Raw genomic sequence first — 18,045 nt, forward strand, 5'->3', positions numbered from 1 at the left:
CCCCTCCCCCCGGGAAGGCAGCCCTGCTCAGGCCTTGCAGTAAATTTGCTCTAATTACAGCCTCCAGCAGTGGGAAACCTCACTAGAGGAAAAGGCTCCTCTGGGGTGGGGGCGGGGGCGCTTCCCAGGCAGGCTCTGTTGTCTGAGGCCTCCGCTTCCCCTGGCGCTGGGAGGCCCCTTATTCCTCTCCCCTCTCCAGCTTTGCTTCTCTCCCCCCCTTTAATTCTCCTCTCCTTTGAGGCTGGGATTTGGGAACAATGCCTTCCCTGCTCCTTGCCCCCCGGCTGGAGCTGCAGGCAAACAATCGGGGTCGCTCCCTGCCAGGGGCCGGGCTGAGGGGGCTGAGCTCGGCAGCACCTGCCCCAAGCTGGTGGGGAAACAAGGCTGGTTGTGGCCTGAGGAAGCGCCTGGTGCGGTAGCCGATGCGTGTGTGCATGTGTACACACACCCTGTTTCCTTCCTGGGGACAGGAGGTCTCATCTCCATCCCCTCAGGTGTGAGGAGGCCTGGGGAGCTCTGCGCAAACATGTCAGAGGATGCTCATGGCAACAGCAGTAAGCTGATGGGCGCCCTTCTCTTTGCAGGTGGATGATGCGATGCTGATGTTCGACAAGACAACCAACCGACACCGAGGTGAGAGAGCTGCTGGCCGTGGGAGGGGGAGCTGCGACGGGTTTGCCTCCCGCAGAGGGGTTGCTATCCCAGCAGCAGGGCATGCGGGTCGCAGCTGCTCTTTATCTTGCCTCCAGTCGCCCCATCCTTCTGCATCTGCATCCTTCAGCAGCGTCCCTCGCAGCACAGAGGGCTTTTGTCCAGCGCGTTTCCTGTGCTGCAAACTCGCTGAGTTGCAGATATGTGAGAGGAGGCGGCCCCCTCCCCTGCCCGCTCACCTCCGCGCCTCCAGCCCGCAGTGTGTGTCTTACCTTGTCCCCAGTAATCTGAGCGCTGGGAAAGCTGACACGGGAGCCCGCGCAGTGCCTGCCTCTCGCCCCTTCCTCGGCCCGGAGCCCGCTTCTGCTCCCAGGTCACCTTTTTTTACCCGAGTCTTGCTGGTGAGGTCCGGTTACAGGATGGGAGCAAGGCTATAATATTTGCCCTATCCAGGCCCAGGCCACTCATGGGCGTCCTTGCGTGAGTCTTCAGACCAACTTCCCTGGAGCACAGCAGAGCTCAACACAAGCATTGCACCACCTCAGAGATTCATTTGCGACAGCTTAGCGTGCAAACTTAGCATCAGCACCTTCCGAATTGGCCAGTAACAGCCCTGTGCTGGGCCACTCTCGTGTCTGTGTGCTGTTTGAAGCACTTCCAAGCACCTCTGCCCCTGGATCAGCCAGGGAACGCTCCCTTCTGTTCTCGCTACACTGTGTGCACTTCAGGTTTTTGCTTTATTTTTCTAAAACCATTAAATGTACACTGGTTGTCTGACCTGGGATGTTCCAGCTTCATTTTAAAAGGGAAGAAGTGTTAACCCCTGTTCCTCCACGGGTGCCTCGCAGTCCCTAGTCCAATTAAATAGCTGTAGGGTGAGCTGCCGTCTATCGTGTCGGCACGTGGGGCTCTGCCCCAGGCCTGGTGGGGGTCTGATGGGGCTCAGGACTGGTTTCGACATCAGGATTTTGTTCTTGAACACCCCAGCCCCTCCACTTGTGGGTGTTGATGTGAATGGTGTGTAACTACCTGGGCACAGAGAGAGAGGAGTTTACTTTTCTGGCAGTACAGAGGAAAAAGTGGGGTTTTGGGCAGCAGATCCTTGTCTGTTTTTAGAAATTATTTTAAAGCACCATGGAATTGGCCAGTTCTGGAAGGTGGAAGGCTCTGCTTAATCCCAGCTTGCTTGTAAGGCAAGCTTAAAGGCGTCCTCCCACCTGCCTCAGTTTTCCGGAAGCGGCTGCAGTCATCTGAGAGGAGTTTAGTCTGCCCACCCGAGCCGGGCTTTGCCAAAACTGTCAGCAAAGGGGCTGGTGGGAGAAAGGACGTGCGAGCGTGGGCCATGAACACGCTGTCCTGTCTTACCCCAGATACCAACCTTGCTTTGGTGAAACTTTGCGAATTGCTTTGCTTGTGTGCATCTCTCTTGCTCTGTACAACTGCGTTGCTGATATTTTCCTGCTCACACAAGGCTCTGTCAGCAGTGACTGAGGAAACGTGCAGGGGTCATTGCTGGTGGGGTGCACTTAGCGAGGGTGGCGACGTCCTGGCAAGCAGCTGTTCGGTTCTCCACCGACCCTTTGTGCGAGCATCTGCCGGGATCCTCCCCAGCATTATCAGCCATGTGGTTTGCCTGGCAAATAGCAAAGTTAAAAAAAACCCACAACAACTTGGTTTTGAGAGCAGTTGGATTAGAGAGGGTGGGAAGTACAGGATGAGAAGGGGAATATATAAGGGAGCGGTCCTGCTCTTGTGTATAAAAGCAGGATTTGCTGGAGAGGGAAGATGAGTGACAGCCGTTTGAGAAAGGGCTGATTGTACTGTCCTTCTGCCAATAAAAGGGTGTGGGTAGCGGGTGCAAACGGTGCAGAACTTGGACATGATCAAGGAGTTTTGCCTTTTCTTCAGGGTTTGGGTTTGTCACGTTTGAAAGTGAAGACATCGTGGAAAAAGTGTGTGAAATCCACTTCCATGAGATTAACAACAAAATGGTGAGTGTCTGGGGCAGAACCCGGGGGAAAAGGGGCAGAGGTGTGGGGTAGAGTGGGGCAGGGTGGGGGGCACTGGCGCCCCCACGCACCATCTCTGCAGTGGGGAACTGGGTGGAATCTTCTCCCCAAAGTCACAGCAGCCAGTCTGGGAAGGAAACTTACAGTGTGAAGGTGAGCCAGCACGATACTGAGTTTTCAAGGAGAAAAGTGTAATGAGGAATTGCGCAGTACTTGGAGGTTCTGAAGTTATGTGAAACCTTTTGGTGGCCTGGGAGCGGCTGGGTTTTAATCTTCATTCAGAAATGAGGAAGATTAGGCTTTGAGGCCCTGGTACAGAGCCCAGCAGAGCATGGGGGCAGCTCCAGGGGAGAAGAGCAGTGTTTGAGCTCCCCGTTGGCCGTGGTGGCTGCAGAGTGAGGGGAAAGGCTGGCAGCACGGCCAGAGGCAGGATGGACGGAAGGACAGCAGGACAAGCTGCCCGGGAGTGTCATCAAGGCGGACAGCCCTGCCTGGCCCGTGCCCCGCGGCAGCTCTGAGCCTGATCCTTCCTTTCTTGTGGCAGGTGGAGTGTAAAAAAGCCCAGCCGAAGGAGGTGATGTCCCCGACGGGCTCTGCGCGAGGGCGGTCCCGAGTGATGCCGTACGGGATGGACGCCTTCATGCTGGGGATCGGCATGCTGGGTAAGCCCAAGGACAAACCTCCGCTCCCTGTCCTGCCAGGCAGCAGCTTAGAGGTTTTATCCCCAGGGCGGCCAAGGGCAGCAGCTCTTCCCCGTGCAAGGCCGGGGATGCTTTGGGGGTGCTGGGACGTGTTTGTGATCGCAACTTGCCCTCTGGTGGCACCTGGAAAAACTGCAAACTTGTCACTGCTGCCCTGCGACAGCGGGAGCTTAGGGGACGCAGCCATGTGCTGCTGGGCAGCTCGGGCCCTCTGCAGCTCCATCAACAATCCGCAGGGCCACAGCATGTACGCTGGAATTCTTTAATGGCTCACTTGGAGTAGGATGTCACTTTACAGCTGAAGTGTGGAGTGATCTGCGCCCAAGCCTCTTCCTCCCACACTTGTGCAGGCTTTCTGATGAATTAGTTGATTAAAGAGCCCGTGAGCTTCCACTTGAAACAATGGTCCCTATAAATGTCCTCGCTGCCATTTAAAGACTATAAAAATGCCTTTAAAGTTCTAGCTAAGCTCTGGCTCACTTTGTTCCCTCGCTTTCAGGGACAGCAAGTATCTGGTGTTGCAAGGAAAACTATGTGCTTATCATGAGACTGTCTTGTAAGGAGAAATTGTTGACAAGCAGGCTGGGTCTCATGCCTGTCCATGATTCTGAGGCAAATGTGTTCAGATACAAGATTTAACAAATAAAAAACTTCCTGTGTAGCCTCTGATTCCAGGTCTACAAACCCTCGTGCCTGGATCTGAGAGTCAAGCACGGTCCCTCCAGCACAGGTGCTGTTCCTGGCTCTTCTCCCTCCCTCTCTTCGTTCCAGCCAGGCTTGAGCTCAACCAAAAGCAGACTTTGCTCAGGATCATTGCTGATGTGGCTGGGCAGAGTATACTCAGCCTGGCTCTCCTTGCTAAGCCTCCCGAGTAGCAGTTAGTCACTGAACAAAACCCCAAAACCGGCATTTTTTCCCCCAGTGTTTTCGCTTGACTTATTGGAGGAAAATAAATCTCCAGCCTGTGGGTTTTGGGTTTTGCCTTTTCTAAACCATCTAAATTTTAAAGCAGCAAGGCTCAAGCTGAGTCATTGGGAAATCCACGTACTTATGTCTTGGGAAATCTCAAATCAAATATTAATCTCTGAGTCAGTGCCCTGCATTCTCACAGGCTCGTTCTGTATAGGTGGTCAGCTTCCTGGGAACGGCAGGGATTGTCCTCCCAGCCCGCGCCAGGAAGGAGCTCTCTGCCTGCTTTCGCCAGCACTTCTGGTGTAGAAGTGACTCAGAGCTATTCAGCCATTCAGATGCCTCCACCACCCTGATCTCCTATTTGTGAATCCAGCTGATGCATCAGAAAGCCTGAGTCTGCCGAGCGATGAGCTTCTGAGGAGGAAACCTCCATGTCCTTACATGTTTGGAGTGACGAAAAAAATCAAACGGGCCTGCTAGAACTCTTCTGCAGACTCGCATGTGCTGTGCATTCTGCCAGCGATTTCCTGGGGTTTCTGCTGTTAGTCCTGTTTGTTCTGTCCAACACTGATGGTTGCGCTGCTTGTGGACCCCGTGAGCTTGCAGTAACAGAGCCCTTTTCTCTCACCCAGGTTATCCAGGCTTCCAAGCTGCCACCTACGCGAGTCGAAGTTACACTGGCATTGCACCTGGCTACACTTACCAGTTCCCTGGTGAGTGGTGCTCCCTGCTCGGATTTTTGGTGTGCCTGCAGGTGACGGGGGTCCCTGGCGTGATGGGTGACCCAGGCTCTGCCCCTTTCACCCTTTCCCCTGTTTGGTCTTTCTTTAAATTGGAGACGGATGTGGAAGGGGGAGGGGAAAAGCCCTGGAATAGGTGGAACAGCCTGTCCTTCATTAGGATTATCCGCACACTCCAGCGGCAGGAAAAGCCCAAGGCTGCTCTGACGCCTCCTCCATAGGGCTGCTGCTGTGACGCAGAAGGGCCCCTGCAGCTCTGCCTGTCCCGCTGCCTTTGTGTCTGTCTGTCTCTCTTTACCAGAGTTGCCACCGCTCTGAAAATAGCACAGGATTTTATAATGTGACTTTCTGTGGGCCGGGGAACTCCTAGGTGCCCAAAACGCAAGCACCTGCAGTGCTGTAGTTGTGTTCTGAACGGCGCCTGGACTGCTCACAGCCTCCAGAAAACATCTGTGTGGGCGATGGGCTGCAGATCCCCCGCAAACCGGGTGGTTTCAAGCTCCCAGCCCCGCCATGTGCTCAGAACACCAACTCTGGTGGACCCTGCTGTGCCGCAGCTGCTCAGCGCCTGCTGGGGCCTCTTCTCCCCAGCGTTCCCCGCCAGGCAGGGGACGAGGCAGAGCACACACAGAGAAAAGGCTGTCGTGCTGTTTTCTAGAGAAGTGGCAACTCCAAGCTTCCCTTCCTTACTTCATCCCCCAGTTTGATGGTTTATATATGAAGCCCTGATGTTAGGGGCTGGGAATGGGAAGTTGCTGCTTTGCCTGAGGTGAGCCCAGGCTGACTGGGGCTGAAAGTTGCTGTTGCCTCCTAGCTGGCTGGAAGCTCTCTGTGAATCCAGTTTATGTGTCCCAGTCATAGTGGCTTCAAGTGCCTGGCTGTAAACCTATGGCTGGATGAGTGTGGAACGTTCTGAGCATCTACTGGTGTGGCAGCTGAAGGGCCGGGTCGGATGGGTTGCAGGGCAGCACTGCGGGGAAGACCTGGGGCTGCACTTGCCCTGCCTTGGCCAGATTTATTCTATGGATAAATGGATTGTTTCAGTCTCCAGAGCAGGAGTCCAGCACCTTTCAGCACCAGTTATAAATTAGTTTAAAGAAGACCCTGGTCTGGTCGCAGTCTGGCAGCAGGCTGCTCCCCCGGCAGACCCCGCTGCTGTCACTTTGCGGGGTCTCCCTTGGGGCATTTGACAAGTTCCTAAGCTGTCTTGCATTTCGTTTTTAGAGTTCCGTGTAGAGCGGACCCCTCTCCCGAGTGCCCCCGTCCTCCCCGAGCTCACAGGTCAGTCCCGCTCGTTTCCTAAACTCACAGGCTGGAAGGGGAGAAGGGGGCTTTGGGCTGCTAAGTGGTGTCTCTGCTCCACAACCTGGTGCAGTTAGACAGGAAACGTTCCTTGTTTCCTTTTCCATCTGTACGAGCTCCATACAGAGCTGGGGCTGGAAAGATGGAGAGGCAATCAGAGCCATGTGTGTTGCCTCAGAGAAGGGCAATGGAGGTCATACCAAATGAAGGCGCGTAATCCTTAGGTGGTGTTTCCTGCTTCTTGCCTTGTTTTCAGCTCCTTGCCCCAGGCTGGGTGTAAACCAGATATGGAAAACTGCAGAGAGCAGGGTGACTTCTCAAAGGTCTACTGACAACCTGAGCTGCTGCAAGGACAAGATTTGGAGTGCTGGGAGGAGGGAGAGGGTGTGGGGGCACTCCCGGTTACCCTAATCCCGTTCCACTGTGCAGGAGGGGCTGCAAGGAATACTCTCCCCACTGCAGGTGGTGCAGCTCCACAGCTACTCCCACACAGGCTTCCCGGGTGGAAGTGAGCGTGGTGGGACTCTACAAAGTCCTGCAGTGCTCGTGGTGAACTGTAGAATGAAACGGGGTCGGGACCATTCTCCAGGGACTAGTCCTGGCTCAGTGTCCTCACAAGTGCAAATACCCTCTGGATCCTCAGCCCCCTGCGTTGTGTGCAGTATGTTCTCTCTAGGTGATGCTCCTTCTTTCTACTCTCCCTTCCATGGCCGTGTTTTCCCCGGCTCTATCATGTTCATGGTTTTTGTTGTAGAAAAGCAGCTTCGTTTCGCACCCTGCTCCCCATGTGCCATCTCATTCCTGTGGTGTGCCTCCCCCCAGCGCTTCCTTGCCCCCACCTGTTTCAGGGTTTGAATCTGTCTGCAATGGGGGTGTGGAAAAGCTTCCTGAGAAGCTCTCCTGGAATTATCAGTACCAACAGACTTGAGAGGGCGTTTCTGTGGCACAGATCCCTGTCAAATCCTCAGGGATTCTCTGTTGCTGAGAATGCTGAGGTTGGCAGCCACCAAGGGACAAATCACCCTGAGGAAGGTAGAGGGAGACCAAATACCAGCTCCCTCTTAATAAAACCCTTCCCTGACACCACATATGCAACTGCATAAGCACCTGACCCCCACCTCTGAGCCTTTTGGTTACCAAACAAAGGAGATGTGGGTCTGGTTGTTTATTTACATGTGTGTTTTTACAGCAAACCCCATAAAATATGCAGGGGAATGTTAGTGATTTGGCAAAAGTGGGGTTTTTTTGCCTCCGGGGTCCATGCCTGGCTGCTCTGTGGCTTTTCCTATGGCGGAGGTGAATTGCCTGGGGCCTGGCAGTCACCGGTGGCTGGGGCGCAGCAGGGCTCTCTGCAACAAGAAGTTATTAATGCCGCTGTCCTGGCCGGGTGCCACCTTAGCTTACAGTCCTGAGTGTCTCGCTGAAGCACCAGCTGGGGATCATGGCATTCTTCCCTTCCCGTTACGCTTACCTACTGCTAAACAGTCGCTGTGCAGCCTCTTGGCTGGGCTGAGAGCTGCAGTTCGCACGTAGAGGCTGGAGTTGGTCCCACAAAGGGCAGAGCCCCCTTCGTTCCGTACAAAGGCCCCGCGAGCTGCCCTGCGCTCGAGGGCCCTCGTGCCTTCAAGTGGGTGCGTGCGCGTAAATGGGCTGCACTTGGTGGCCTTGGCAAGTGGAACTGAGAGGAGGGGATGGCACAAGCAGGGCTGATTGCTCCAGCATGCAGGGAAGCAAACGTGCAGGTGCTTTGTCATCACAACACAACCCTGGTGTCTCAGCAGATAGACAGCAAAAGCAAAAAGGGGTTTTTCCTGGGAATAGAGCTAGAGGCTTTTGGAGAAGACCTCGCCTCCTTCCTCAGTAAAACCGCATTCATTCAGTTGTGTCTTAGGGACATGAAGCAATGACAGGGCAGGACGGTGGCTGCCAGCAGCCTTTCCTCCCCAGAACAGCATCTTTGGGGCTGCTGCGGAGCAGCAATGTGCTCTCGTTGGCCCAGGGCCTGTAATGAGCGGCTAACCCAGATATAAGCCTCATATGACGTTTGTGTGAAACAGGCTGGTGCCTGCTACTAAATATTCCCTTATAAGCTAGTCTGGGTTTCAGCCTTAACGCGATTGATTTGTTCTGACCTCTTTTTATGGTGCTTTAAACAGAATCACAGTGAATTTCACATTCAAGCATGAAATGCTGACCCAGTCATTTTAAGGGCAAAGAGAAATGCACTGGTGAGATGGCTCGTGCCCCGAGGGTTGGATGCCTGTGGCAATAGAGTTGGGAATTAGAACTGCTACATATAAATTAAGACTTACTGTTTCAATTAAGCCATTTCTAGTCCCTGCTCCCTAGGTGTATGTTTTCTGCTTTTCTACAATGAACAGCAAGGAGTTGGGCATTTCATGAGCACAACTTGGGGAGGATGGTGCGTCTTGAGAAGAGTAGAGAAACAGGGAGAAAGGCTATTAAACTGTTACTTAGTAATAGTACCAAGGGACAGCGAGGACGGACTGAGCCTCAGGATGCTGAGCTGTCAGCTGCTGCTTTTCTCCACATTTACAGCCAAAATCTGGATCTGTAGCTTCAGATTAACTGTGTCGTGCAAACTAAGGAGTGACAGGATGTGTCTGCAATTGCCCACTTCTGGTTCAGCTTTTCCACATCGTGCCCTCAGCTGCTCCAGGCTTGTGGGCTTAGCAGAGTGTGGCTAGTGAGTCCCCTGAACATTCGTTGTGCAAAAGGACACGAGTAAATGCAGGGTTGTGCACTCCCTCTCGTTGTCCGTGGATGTCCTGTGTGATGCACTAAGCTGACGCGCCTCTGGGCCTGGTATTTTGCAGCGGGAAGTGAAGGCTCCTGCGGAGGAGTTAGTTCCCCGTGTAGCCGCAGTGCCCCTGAGATGCCTGTTCCTTCTTTTCCAGCCATCCCCCTCACTGCGTATGGACCAATGGCGGCAGCAGCGGCTGCGGCGGCCGTGGTGCGAGGGACAGGTAACTGCCACTTTCCTCCCCAGTGTGTCCTGGCACGGAGGTTTGCGATGGGGCTGGGGGGGGGGGGGGCGGGGTTGGACAGGGTTTGCATTTTTGGGATCTTGACTCTGTAGTTCTGCTGCCTCCCGTAGGTTCCACCCCCAGTCGCACCGGTGGATTTCTGGGCACCACCAGCCCCGGGCCCATGGCAGAGCTTTACGGAGCCGCCAACCAGGACTCAGGGGTCAGCAGTTACATCAGCGCTGCCAGTCCAGCCCCCAGCACTGGCTTCGGCCACAGCCTAGGGGTGAGTGTTCCCTGCCGGGCTCTGCGCAGGGCAGGGGGATGGAGAGCAGCATGGCTGGGGAAGGGGCTGCATCTCCACGTGGCGATGGAGGTGAGCAGCAGTGGGTGGCCCCCTCTCCGCCTGCAGCCTGTTTTCTGGTTAAATGCCACCTGCCGCAGCATCTGCCGTGCCACCGCTGAGCCCCAGAGCACACGGGTGGTGCAGGACGCAGCAGTTCTCTTGCAGCGTCCCTGGGCTCCGCTGGCTCTCCCTGGCCACCACTCAAGGTCCTGATATCCAGACCTTTCCCTGGTCTGGCCTAGAGTGTCCAAGAGCCTGTGTGGGCCCTGTCGCAGTGTCCTGCAGGTTGACATGCTCCTTAGACCTGGCACCCCCCACTGAAACCAGCTTTCCCAGCATCTGGGCCATGACTGAATTTGTTGTGGTAGTAGTTCTTAATTTTTCTTTCGTTTGCTAAAGAGTGGGGTTTTAACTCTTTCTTCGCAGGGTCCCTTGATTGCAACAGCTTTTACCAATGGGTATCACTGAAGCTGGGGACCAAGGAGGCAGGAGGTAAGAGAGCTTTGAACAGGAACAGGTAATGGGAGGAGTGACGTTCTGAGCTGGCCCCTGTGCTTGGGCTCTCGGCAGGAGCTGTGGGTGCCGCTGTGGAGTCCTGCGGCCAGCCCGGGGCTCTCTCTGCACCAGAGGCTTGCCAGGTTGGGTTCCTACCTTGTGCTGCTGAGGCTGGGAGTGCTGTGGAGAGATTGTTTAGTGTCTGGGTACAACAGGGAGAACTGACAGAGAGGAAAGATCTGCAGGGCTGACCAGAATCACAGCCCAGTGGCAATCCTGAGAGACAACCTTGGCTCACCTGTGTGGCTGGGGAAACCTCCTCCATACAGCTTGTCGTTCTCGCTGCTGCTGAGACCATTGGCTCTGGGGAGCGAGGTCTTTCCTCTTCTGCATGGGAGAAGGGCAGAAGAAAAATCTGAGGCTGATCAGTTCTGTTTCTGGTCCTTGGGTGGGCCTGAGAGGAAACTGGTGGATGGTCTCTGCTTTGTCTGAAGTTAGCTGGCTTAGAATTAAATTGAAAAAAACAAAACCCAAGCAAGCAAGAAAAACGGCTCTTCAAAGAGGAGGGCAAAAACTTGAGGGGAAAGGTGTCCAGGCACACTGACCCTGCTGGGTCCTACGTCTCCTGGGGCTGCACGGTTGCGGGGCCTTGTTTCCCGGTCCCACAGAGATGGAAGTGTCTCTGCTGTGCCCCATCGCTGTGCCAGCGAGACGCAGAGCAAGTCTGTGTTGGGGCAGGTTTGGCTATCGAGTATTTCTGTTGAATCCCACCAGAAGAAAACCCCCAAGAGAAAAGCTGTTGGTTGTTCTAGACCCTGTCCCTTCCCTCCCCTGCTGTGTCCCGCAGATTCCCCAGTGACCTGACCGAGGACAGCGGCTGGAGGACCTGGTGAGCCTCGGGGGATGAGCCAAGGTTACCTTTTTCTCGAATCAAACTGCACACTGCCGGCCGGCTGCCAGGCTCCTGCCGCCATGCCCTGATCTCTCCCTTTGACCAGACCACACTGGACTGAACCCGAGGAGATCATCTCGCTTTCTTACTAACCACCGACGGTTTACGCTTCCCCCCTCCCTGCCCCCAGCCCACCGATTCTTCTTTTATTTATTTTAGTAGCTGTTAGTTTTATTTTTTTATTTTATTTTTTTATCTTTTTTGGGGGCTACCCCTTCTTTTTGTTGTTTGCTCTTTCCTGAGCTAGTAGACATATTTTATGAATTGGCTTTGTGATTGTGTTAGGTAGCTTTTATTGAGGAGTATTTTTATTTGGCTTTGAAACTGTTTTGAATATTTTCAACTCTGTTGTTGTTGTCGTCAGTGTTTTTAAAGCACGGTATGTAACAAGAATGCAGTTCTGAAGGGAAGAAAGAGACACAGAGAGAGCAAAGGCTGAGAGGAACTGATGTATTTCTATTTTTTTTAAAGAAACTGTTTTTAATTGTTTCTGTTTTGTAAATGTGAGGCTTTGAAAAGTGTGAAACTCCAAGGATCCGAAAATGTTGGACATCGCTATGGAACAAAACAAATGTATATTTTGCTAAGTGAAAAACACTATCCTTACAGCTGAAAGATTTTTTTTTTTTCCTAGGTTTAGTTTTACGTGGGGTTTTCTTTTTCCTCCTGTATAATATGTAAATATTGTGAGCTGAACCTGGCTGCCGCCGGCAGCCTGGCTCCAAGGAGCAGCTCCAGGTCCTGGACCTGGTGCCGCAGCGTGAGCAATACTCTCCAGCAGAATCCTGACAGGACTCCGTTCTTTTTTTGTACACCTTTTACTGTAAGATTTTAAGAACCTCTGATGAGATGAAAGGGGGGGTGGGCGGGGGTGAGGCCGTTGGCTGTTTTGCTGAGCGGGTTAAAGCTGCTTCCAATCGCTCGATGTACAGACTCCATCACTGGGCTCCGTAGCGCCAGCCGCTGCGTTGGCTTTAGGTAAAGGGCTTTACCGCCATCGCTTGTCTTGGTTACTTGGAAAGGAATTCACTCTCCAAACGCTATCGCTCGCGTCAAGGTTTCCGGGGAAAGGGGATCCACCTCGGGAGGCGAGGGGATCGGAAGGGGTGTCAGCCATGGCCGGGGGGAGATTTGGGTGGTCGTTCTCTGAAGAGCAGGGCGCTGGGGTGGGAAGTCACTAACAGGGGAGAAAAGCATTAGGGTGTTGATTTGGGGGTGGGTTAAGGGCTTCTCAGGGATTATACGAATTATAGAATTGCAGCTTCCCATTTGCTTTACTCTATGTTCTTGAAGACGGTGGGAATTTGTCCATTGTCCTGCGTGGGGGTGGCCTGGTCCCCTCTCCAGAACCTGCTGGGGCTTCCCCTGGGGACAATTTCTGTGCTGGGGACGCCTCCAGCAGCACATGGGGCAGGTTTGGGTCTGGATCTCATTGAACCAAAGACCTTGTTAAGGGGGGTGATTAAGCCTTTTATTAAGATGCAGCCGAACACTTTTCCCAGGGAAATAACAGCTTCATCTTAAATCTAAAAAATCATTCCCTCTCTTCCCCCAAACTGAGCCCCTGTAAGGGAGGGGGGGTGGTGAGAACAGGACCGGGAGGGCTGTGGTGCCCACAGGGCCCTTCGCTTCCATCCCCCCCCGTCTGCCGGAGCTGGTCCTGACCTGGGCAATGCGTTTGGAGAGTTCTGTTTAGGTAAGAGGGTACTTAACAGATTAGTACTGAAAACACAAAGCAATAATTTTTGTTACTGAGACAAGAGTCTGTATGTCTGTTTTTTTAAATATTTCCTAATTAAAGAAGAGCTGCATTTTATTGGGTTTATTTTTATTCTATATACTTCAAATTTGGGTCTGCGGACAGCGCTTTCCTCCCTCTTGGTGTATGCGCTGAGCTGCTTCCGTGCCCCCTCCAGACACGCGAGGCCAAGCTGTGCTGCTGGGCTGCGCTTCCCTCGGCCAGCGCTGCCGCTGCCTGGAGCCTGGGGCTCTGGTTTCAGGGTGGGCATTTTTTTTAAAAGAAATAAAGCTGTGTTTTTAAGCCAGTAAGTTATTACACTCCGATGTTTGTTCTCTCCACACCTGTAACCCTTTTTCCAGATTTCAGTTTTAAATTCCTAATAAATTATTTGAAAACTGTCCTTCGCTGTCGTCATTTGGAGGTGGGAGATGTTCAGATGGAGGTTTCAGGTGAACTTGGAGCTGGCAGGAATCGCATCCTGCCATTAGGATAAAAGCCCCAGGTGGGGCTCTGACTCTGTTTTGCTCCCAGACTTCGGCAGTGGCCCAGTTTATAATGTGAGGCAGATCTGGTTTTAACAGAGATTGTGTCTCTTCTCTGTGTCACGGAGGTTTTGTATAGATATTTGTAGGTTCAAGAAAGGAGGGGACAATGCGGTGCTTAGAGGTTTTGCTCAGATGTTCTGGATTCAAATACTATGGTGGATGAAGGAAGCTACATCTAAGAAAATGAAATGTGACGATGGGAAGAAAAGTCCTTAATAGACAATAGTAAAAGAGAAAGGTGAATTCTAACAGTGTGAAATAGGGAACCCTGTGCAGCAGACTTTAATTATTGAGAGTTCTTAAAAATAATCTAATGCTCAAGCCTGTAAGTTTAGGAACCAGTTCTAAGTTGGGATGTCCCCACAGGCATACTGGGGACCAGTGGCTTTGTCTGAAGCACAGCCTGGGGGAAACCAAAAATAGCATTGGTGGAAAAATACCCTGCTGGGATTTTTCTCATGAGGCACACTTGTAATGCTCACATGCTCCCTTTCCCACACTTGGTGATCCTCTCAAATTAAAATGTATTAATTCCAAGATGTGACAGGCCAGTTTATTGGAAGTTTCCTCGGCAACATCAATAATAAATCAGACATTGAGAAGTGAGGAAAAGGGAACCACAGAGTCTTAAGGCTCATAGGGAAGAGAACAGGGAAATAATTTTTAAAAAGTAAAGGCGCCAAAGTAGCAAAGGAGAAAGCTAAGACTTAAATGGATATTGAATGGAAAATCAGCAGACTTGTGGGCAAAACATTTTTTCTGAACTGTTATACAGATTGTCCCTCATATCAGCCTTTAATGTTCCCTCAATATTGTCACTCTTGGAACCTGAGAATCTTGAATCTGTAACTCAGCATTTGTTTGGCTTTAGTGGAACTGTGTTGGGGAATCCCAGAGTATCGGAGAGCTTGTGGGAGATCAAAAAAGTGGGCATGGTTCTGGGTGTTCATCAGCATGTCTACCTTTATCTAATGTCCTACGGCTATGTCAACACCCTATGGATACTGTGGGCACCCTGGCACAGATTCGGCCACCCTGCAGGGGAAGATGTTCTCATCGTCTTACAGAAACGTGTTTGACCCTACCAAAGGGTGCTGAACCCTGAGCTTCCTCACTAAGCTCTCTGGCATATTAGGCTCTTGCGGAAAGGTGGGGTTTGCCTCTTCCTCTGCTCTCGAAAACTGAAAGCTTGCTCGGTGCTTTAGAAATCAGTGCAGACTCTTACTATCAAGTCTAGATCTATACCATGAGTGTGTAAAAATGCCAAATGTGTAGCCCTGACTGCGTTAGAGCCCCTGGGTCTGGACATGAGTGCAGTATTTTGGACTCAGCCCTAGCCGCCTCCAGGAAGCTTTTTCTTACCCATTTTTTGATCTTATTTCAAGGTCCCCAACTCGCCTAACTGGTTTCTGCTTCAGTGCTGGTGAAAGAAACTGCTGTCTCTGACTGTGTGTGTCCAGACTTCTAAGCCCAGTTCATTTCCAGTGAAACTCTTAAGGTCATGTGCAAACAGACACTGTTCCTTGTTAAAGCCAGGTACAGAAGCTTACCAGGCTGCTTGGCTCCAGTTTTTTGCCTGGTAGTACCTATTCCTCCTCTATAGTTTCAAAGTAAAAAACAGCTTGATTTTTTTTCAGTTCAGTTCATGCCAAATGGCCACTTGGAAAGAGTGGGCAACCTGTACTTTATACTCTGAATTAGGCCAGGGGAGATACAGGATTAATGATAAGTGGGATACCATAGAAAGAGGATGCCAGTATTAGCAGGATTGATATTAGTGTGCCAGCCATTTACAACATAATTACCACACTGCTACTATTTTTCAGTAGAGAGCCCTTAAAAATGTCCAGGTATTTCAGGCTGGCTTCTAATAGTAGCATTAGAAGAATTTAATAGCAAAAACCTAGGAAGTAAATATTTTCCTTCCTGGCCTTCAGCTGGTCGAGTCACAACTTGCTGCCCACAGCCTTCGATGGGAGAAATCTGCATTTAGTAACATAAATACTGACTTCCTTATCTCATACCCACGTCAAGGTGAGTTCGTCATATAAAGAGCTGACATGTTCTTTAGCACCAGCCTCTCCACCAAGTCCTCCAGGAATGGAGTCCCTGGTCCTGCTTTTCCTGCTGTCGGGTGTGTAGGTGGCACTGGGCACCCCCTGGACAGGTAACACCTCACCTAACTCTAACCCTTCTGTCTCCTCAGTGGGCGCAGCCAGCACCGCTGTCTCACCCCGCGCCGTGTGGGAGTTTCGCTCCATGATCAAATGCACCATATCAGACAGTTATCCACTCCTGGAATTCGGTGACTACGGCTGCTACTGCGGCTTGGGAGGCAGTGGGACGCCCGTGGATGAACTCGACAGGTTTATAGACTCTGCTTTTACAAACCTCTTTCGTTGCTTGTGCTTTCACGGTTGTGCATGCCAGTTTTGTGTCAGCTGGCCCTGCCTGTAAACGTTCACAAAATTCTCCGGCTGCCGGGAATGAAGCTTTCTCTCAAAGACTGATTCAAGGGAAAAAAGGATGTGTAGTATCGCACCCTGATGCCTTTTTACTAAGATAAAATATAACCCAAACAACTCTGCTATCTGTGGCAGCTACACTGCACCCATCCCAGCATATTTTTTGCAGCAGTGCAGCCCAGACACTGCTCTGCCCGATGCGAGACCATCAACACGTGCAGGGCTGAGCTGCAGACGCTAAGTGCCTTGGGCAGCTTAGAGATGGCACAAGTCTGGTAGCCAAGACGCAGTGAATTGTGTTGGCTGTTGGGTCTCCAGCTGCCAGGCAGTGATGGGCACGCAGGGTAAATGCCGGCTTTTGCTTTCCCTGTGCCCAATAGACAACAGTGGAGATGTTCCAGTAAGTACATGTGTAGCAGATGCCTCTTGGACCATTAGCTGCCATAACCGTGGTATCTTTTTTGTTGGTCAGTGCCTTGTCGAAGCAATACTAGCATTATTTACGTGTCTTACAGGTCAGCTCAGTTTGTGTTTCTGGTATGTCCTGACCTTTTCCTCCTTGTTTCCCAGGTGCTGTCAAACACACGATCAGTGCTACGGGCAGGCACAGAAACTAGCAGCGTGCAGATCCCTTGTGGACAACCCCTACACGTCGTCGTACAAGTTCAGCTGCTCCCAAGGGCAGATCACATGTAGCAGTACGTCCGCTTCCAAACCCCTTTGCTTCAAACGTTACTGCAGTGTCTCTTTCGATGGAACAGGGCTGTTACACTCCATGGAAGGCGCTGTGCAAGTGCCTGCAGGGGGGCTGATGCACCTCACATGGGCGCCCTACAGCACACAATTTAAAGTTTATGGAAGATACCTGATATCACAGGACACAGGGAAGTCTGTCCCCTCTTCCGGGGACTGAGTCCCTGGGGTACTTTAATGGGAGTCCCTCTAATGGCAGTATTTAAGAGATCAGCACGCAGCATTGCAGAGATTCTGCTGGGCATCTCCAGCATACGGTGGAGTTTTATAGGGCTCTGCTTGTGGCAGATAGGCTGGCAAACAGCACCACAGGGGAGGAGGGAGCCAGGAGGTTGCTGGGCCAGAGCACAGAGCTCTGGGGCCAGCGGGTCTGTGGGAAGCAGCACGTACACCCCGAAATGACGGCAGCAGCAAAGCGGCTGTGCCCTGGCAGCAGAACCGCCTGCCGCGTCACGGCCGTGCCCGGCCGAGCGGCGCCTCTGACCGCTCCTGCTCTCTCCTCCAGGCAGCAACGACGAGTGCGACATGTTCATCTGCAACTGCGACCGCACCGCGGCCATGTGCTTCGCCCGGGCGCCCTACAACCCCGCGTACAACAGGCTGGACACCAAGAAACACTGCAGCTAACCCTCCTCCCGCCTCGGGGGCGGGCGCCCTGTCAGCAATAAACGTCTTTGCAAGGACGCAGCGACTCCGGCTGTGCTGAGGGAACGGGAGGCCACGCCCCCTCCGCCAACGGGCCATTGTGGCGCGTGCGGCGCCCCCGCGCTCTGTGATTGGCCTCCGGGAGCAGGCGCGAGCAGGTGCGGCGCGGGGCAGCCCCGCCCTCCCGCCCGCGGGGGCGGCCCCGCCCTGTCCCTCAGGTGTCGCGGGAGCTGCGGGCAGCGCCTCCCGCCCTCCCTCCTGCATCCTCTCCTGCATCCTCTCCTGCATCCTCTCCTTCCCTCACTCCCAGGTCACCTCACGGCCTTTCCCTCCCTGCTGACCTCCCGGTGAGTGTCGGGGGGAGGCACCACTCCTCGGGCTGCCCGCACGTCGGCTACTGCACCACTGGCCCCCTTGTGCGTTATATTCCTCGGGGGGTTGCTGTGTGAGGGGCTTCAGCCATTTGTCTGGCTGTTGGCTGCTCTGAGAGACCCGTGTGTGCTTACCCAGGAGGCCTTCTCTGGCCTAGCACTGTTCCTGGTACAGAGCTCTGGGGGGAGAGGTAACACAGGCCTAGAAGTCAGGGGTGGGCAGGGGGCCGCTCTGAGGGACAGTGTCTGCTCGGTGTTCCTGTCCTGACCAGGCCCTGCACCAAAGCTCCCACCCAGCCTTGGTGCTATCACACTACTGGGGCCCTTGGGAGGGTGTTGGTGAGCCCCTGTGGGAGGGCCTGCTGCTGTCCCTTTGCTGACAGGCAGGAAGAAGACCCTGTTCCATGCCCAGAAAACAGCTCTATTGCCT

General features: G+C 53.0%; 2 protein-coding genes across 5 annotated transcripts in view; both read left to right on the top strand.

Annotated features, from left to right (window-relative positions):
• Positions 1–11,703, top strand: part of MSI1 (musashi RNA binding protein 1) — a 28,948-nt gene extending 17,245 nt beyond the window's left edge. For 2 of the 4 annotated variants that reach the window (XM_082066280.1, XM_082066282.1), the window contains 9 exons: positions 585–633; positions 2,560–2,642; positions 3,205–3,322; positions 4,906–4,986; positions 6,238–6,294; positions 9,234–9,302; positions 9,434–9,588; positions 10,075–10,140; positions 10,991–11,703. In XM_082066280.1, coding sequence (XP_081922406.1) covers positions 585–633; positions 2,560–2,642; positions 3,205–3,322; positions 4,906–4,986; positions 6,238–6,294; positions 9,234–9,302; positions 9,434–9,588; positions 10,075–10,116 — 654 coding nt within the window. In that variant the 3' untranslated portion in view covers positions 10,117–10,140; positions 10,991–11,703. Of the gene's footprint in view, positions 1–584; positions 634–2,559; positions 2,643–3,204; positions 3,323–4,905; positions 4,987–6,237; positions 6,295–9,233; positions 9,303–9,415; positions 9,589–10,074; positions 10,141–10,990 lie in introns of all 4 variants that reach the window. The other 2 variants (XM_082066281.1, XM_082066283.1) reach the window with 2 other exon arrangements.
• A 3,778-nt stretch (positions 11,704–15,481) lies between these two features.
• PLA2G1B (phospholipase A2 group IB) lies at positions 15,482–17,234 on the top strand (the record flags this gene model as incomplete). Its single annotated transcript, XM_082066301.1, has 4 exons — positions 15,482–15,515; positions 15,588–15,747; positions 16,417–16,544; positions 17,105–17,234. 4 exons carry the CDS (start codon positions 15,482–15,484, stop codon positions 17,224–17,226), a joined length of 444 nt encoding a protein of 147 aa, XP_081922427.1. The 3' UTR covers positions 17,227–17,234.
• Between the last annotated feature and the right edge of the window lie 811 nt (positions 17,235–18,045).

This window comes from Streptopelia decaocto (genome assembly GCF_964273445.1).
Source record: "Streptopelia decaocto genome assembly, chromosome: 15".
Classification (NCBI taxonomy): domain Eukaryota; kingdom Metazoa; phylum Chordata; class Aves; order Columbiformes; family Columbidae; genus Streptopelia; species Streptopelia decaocto.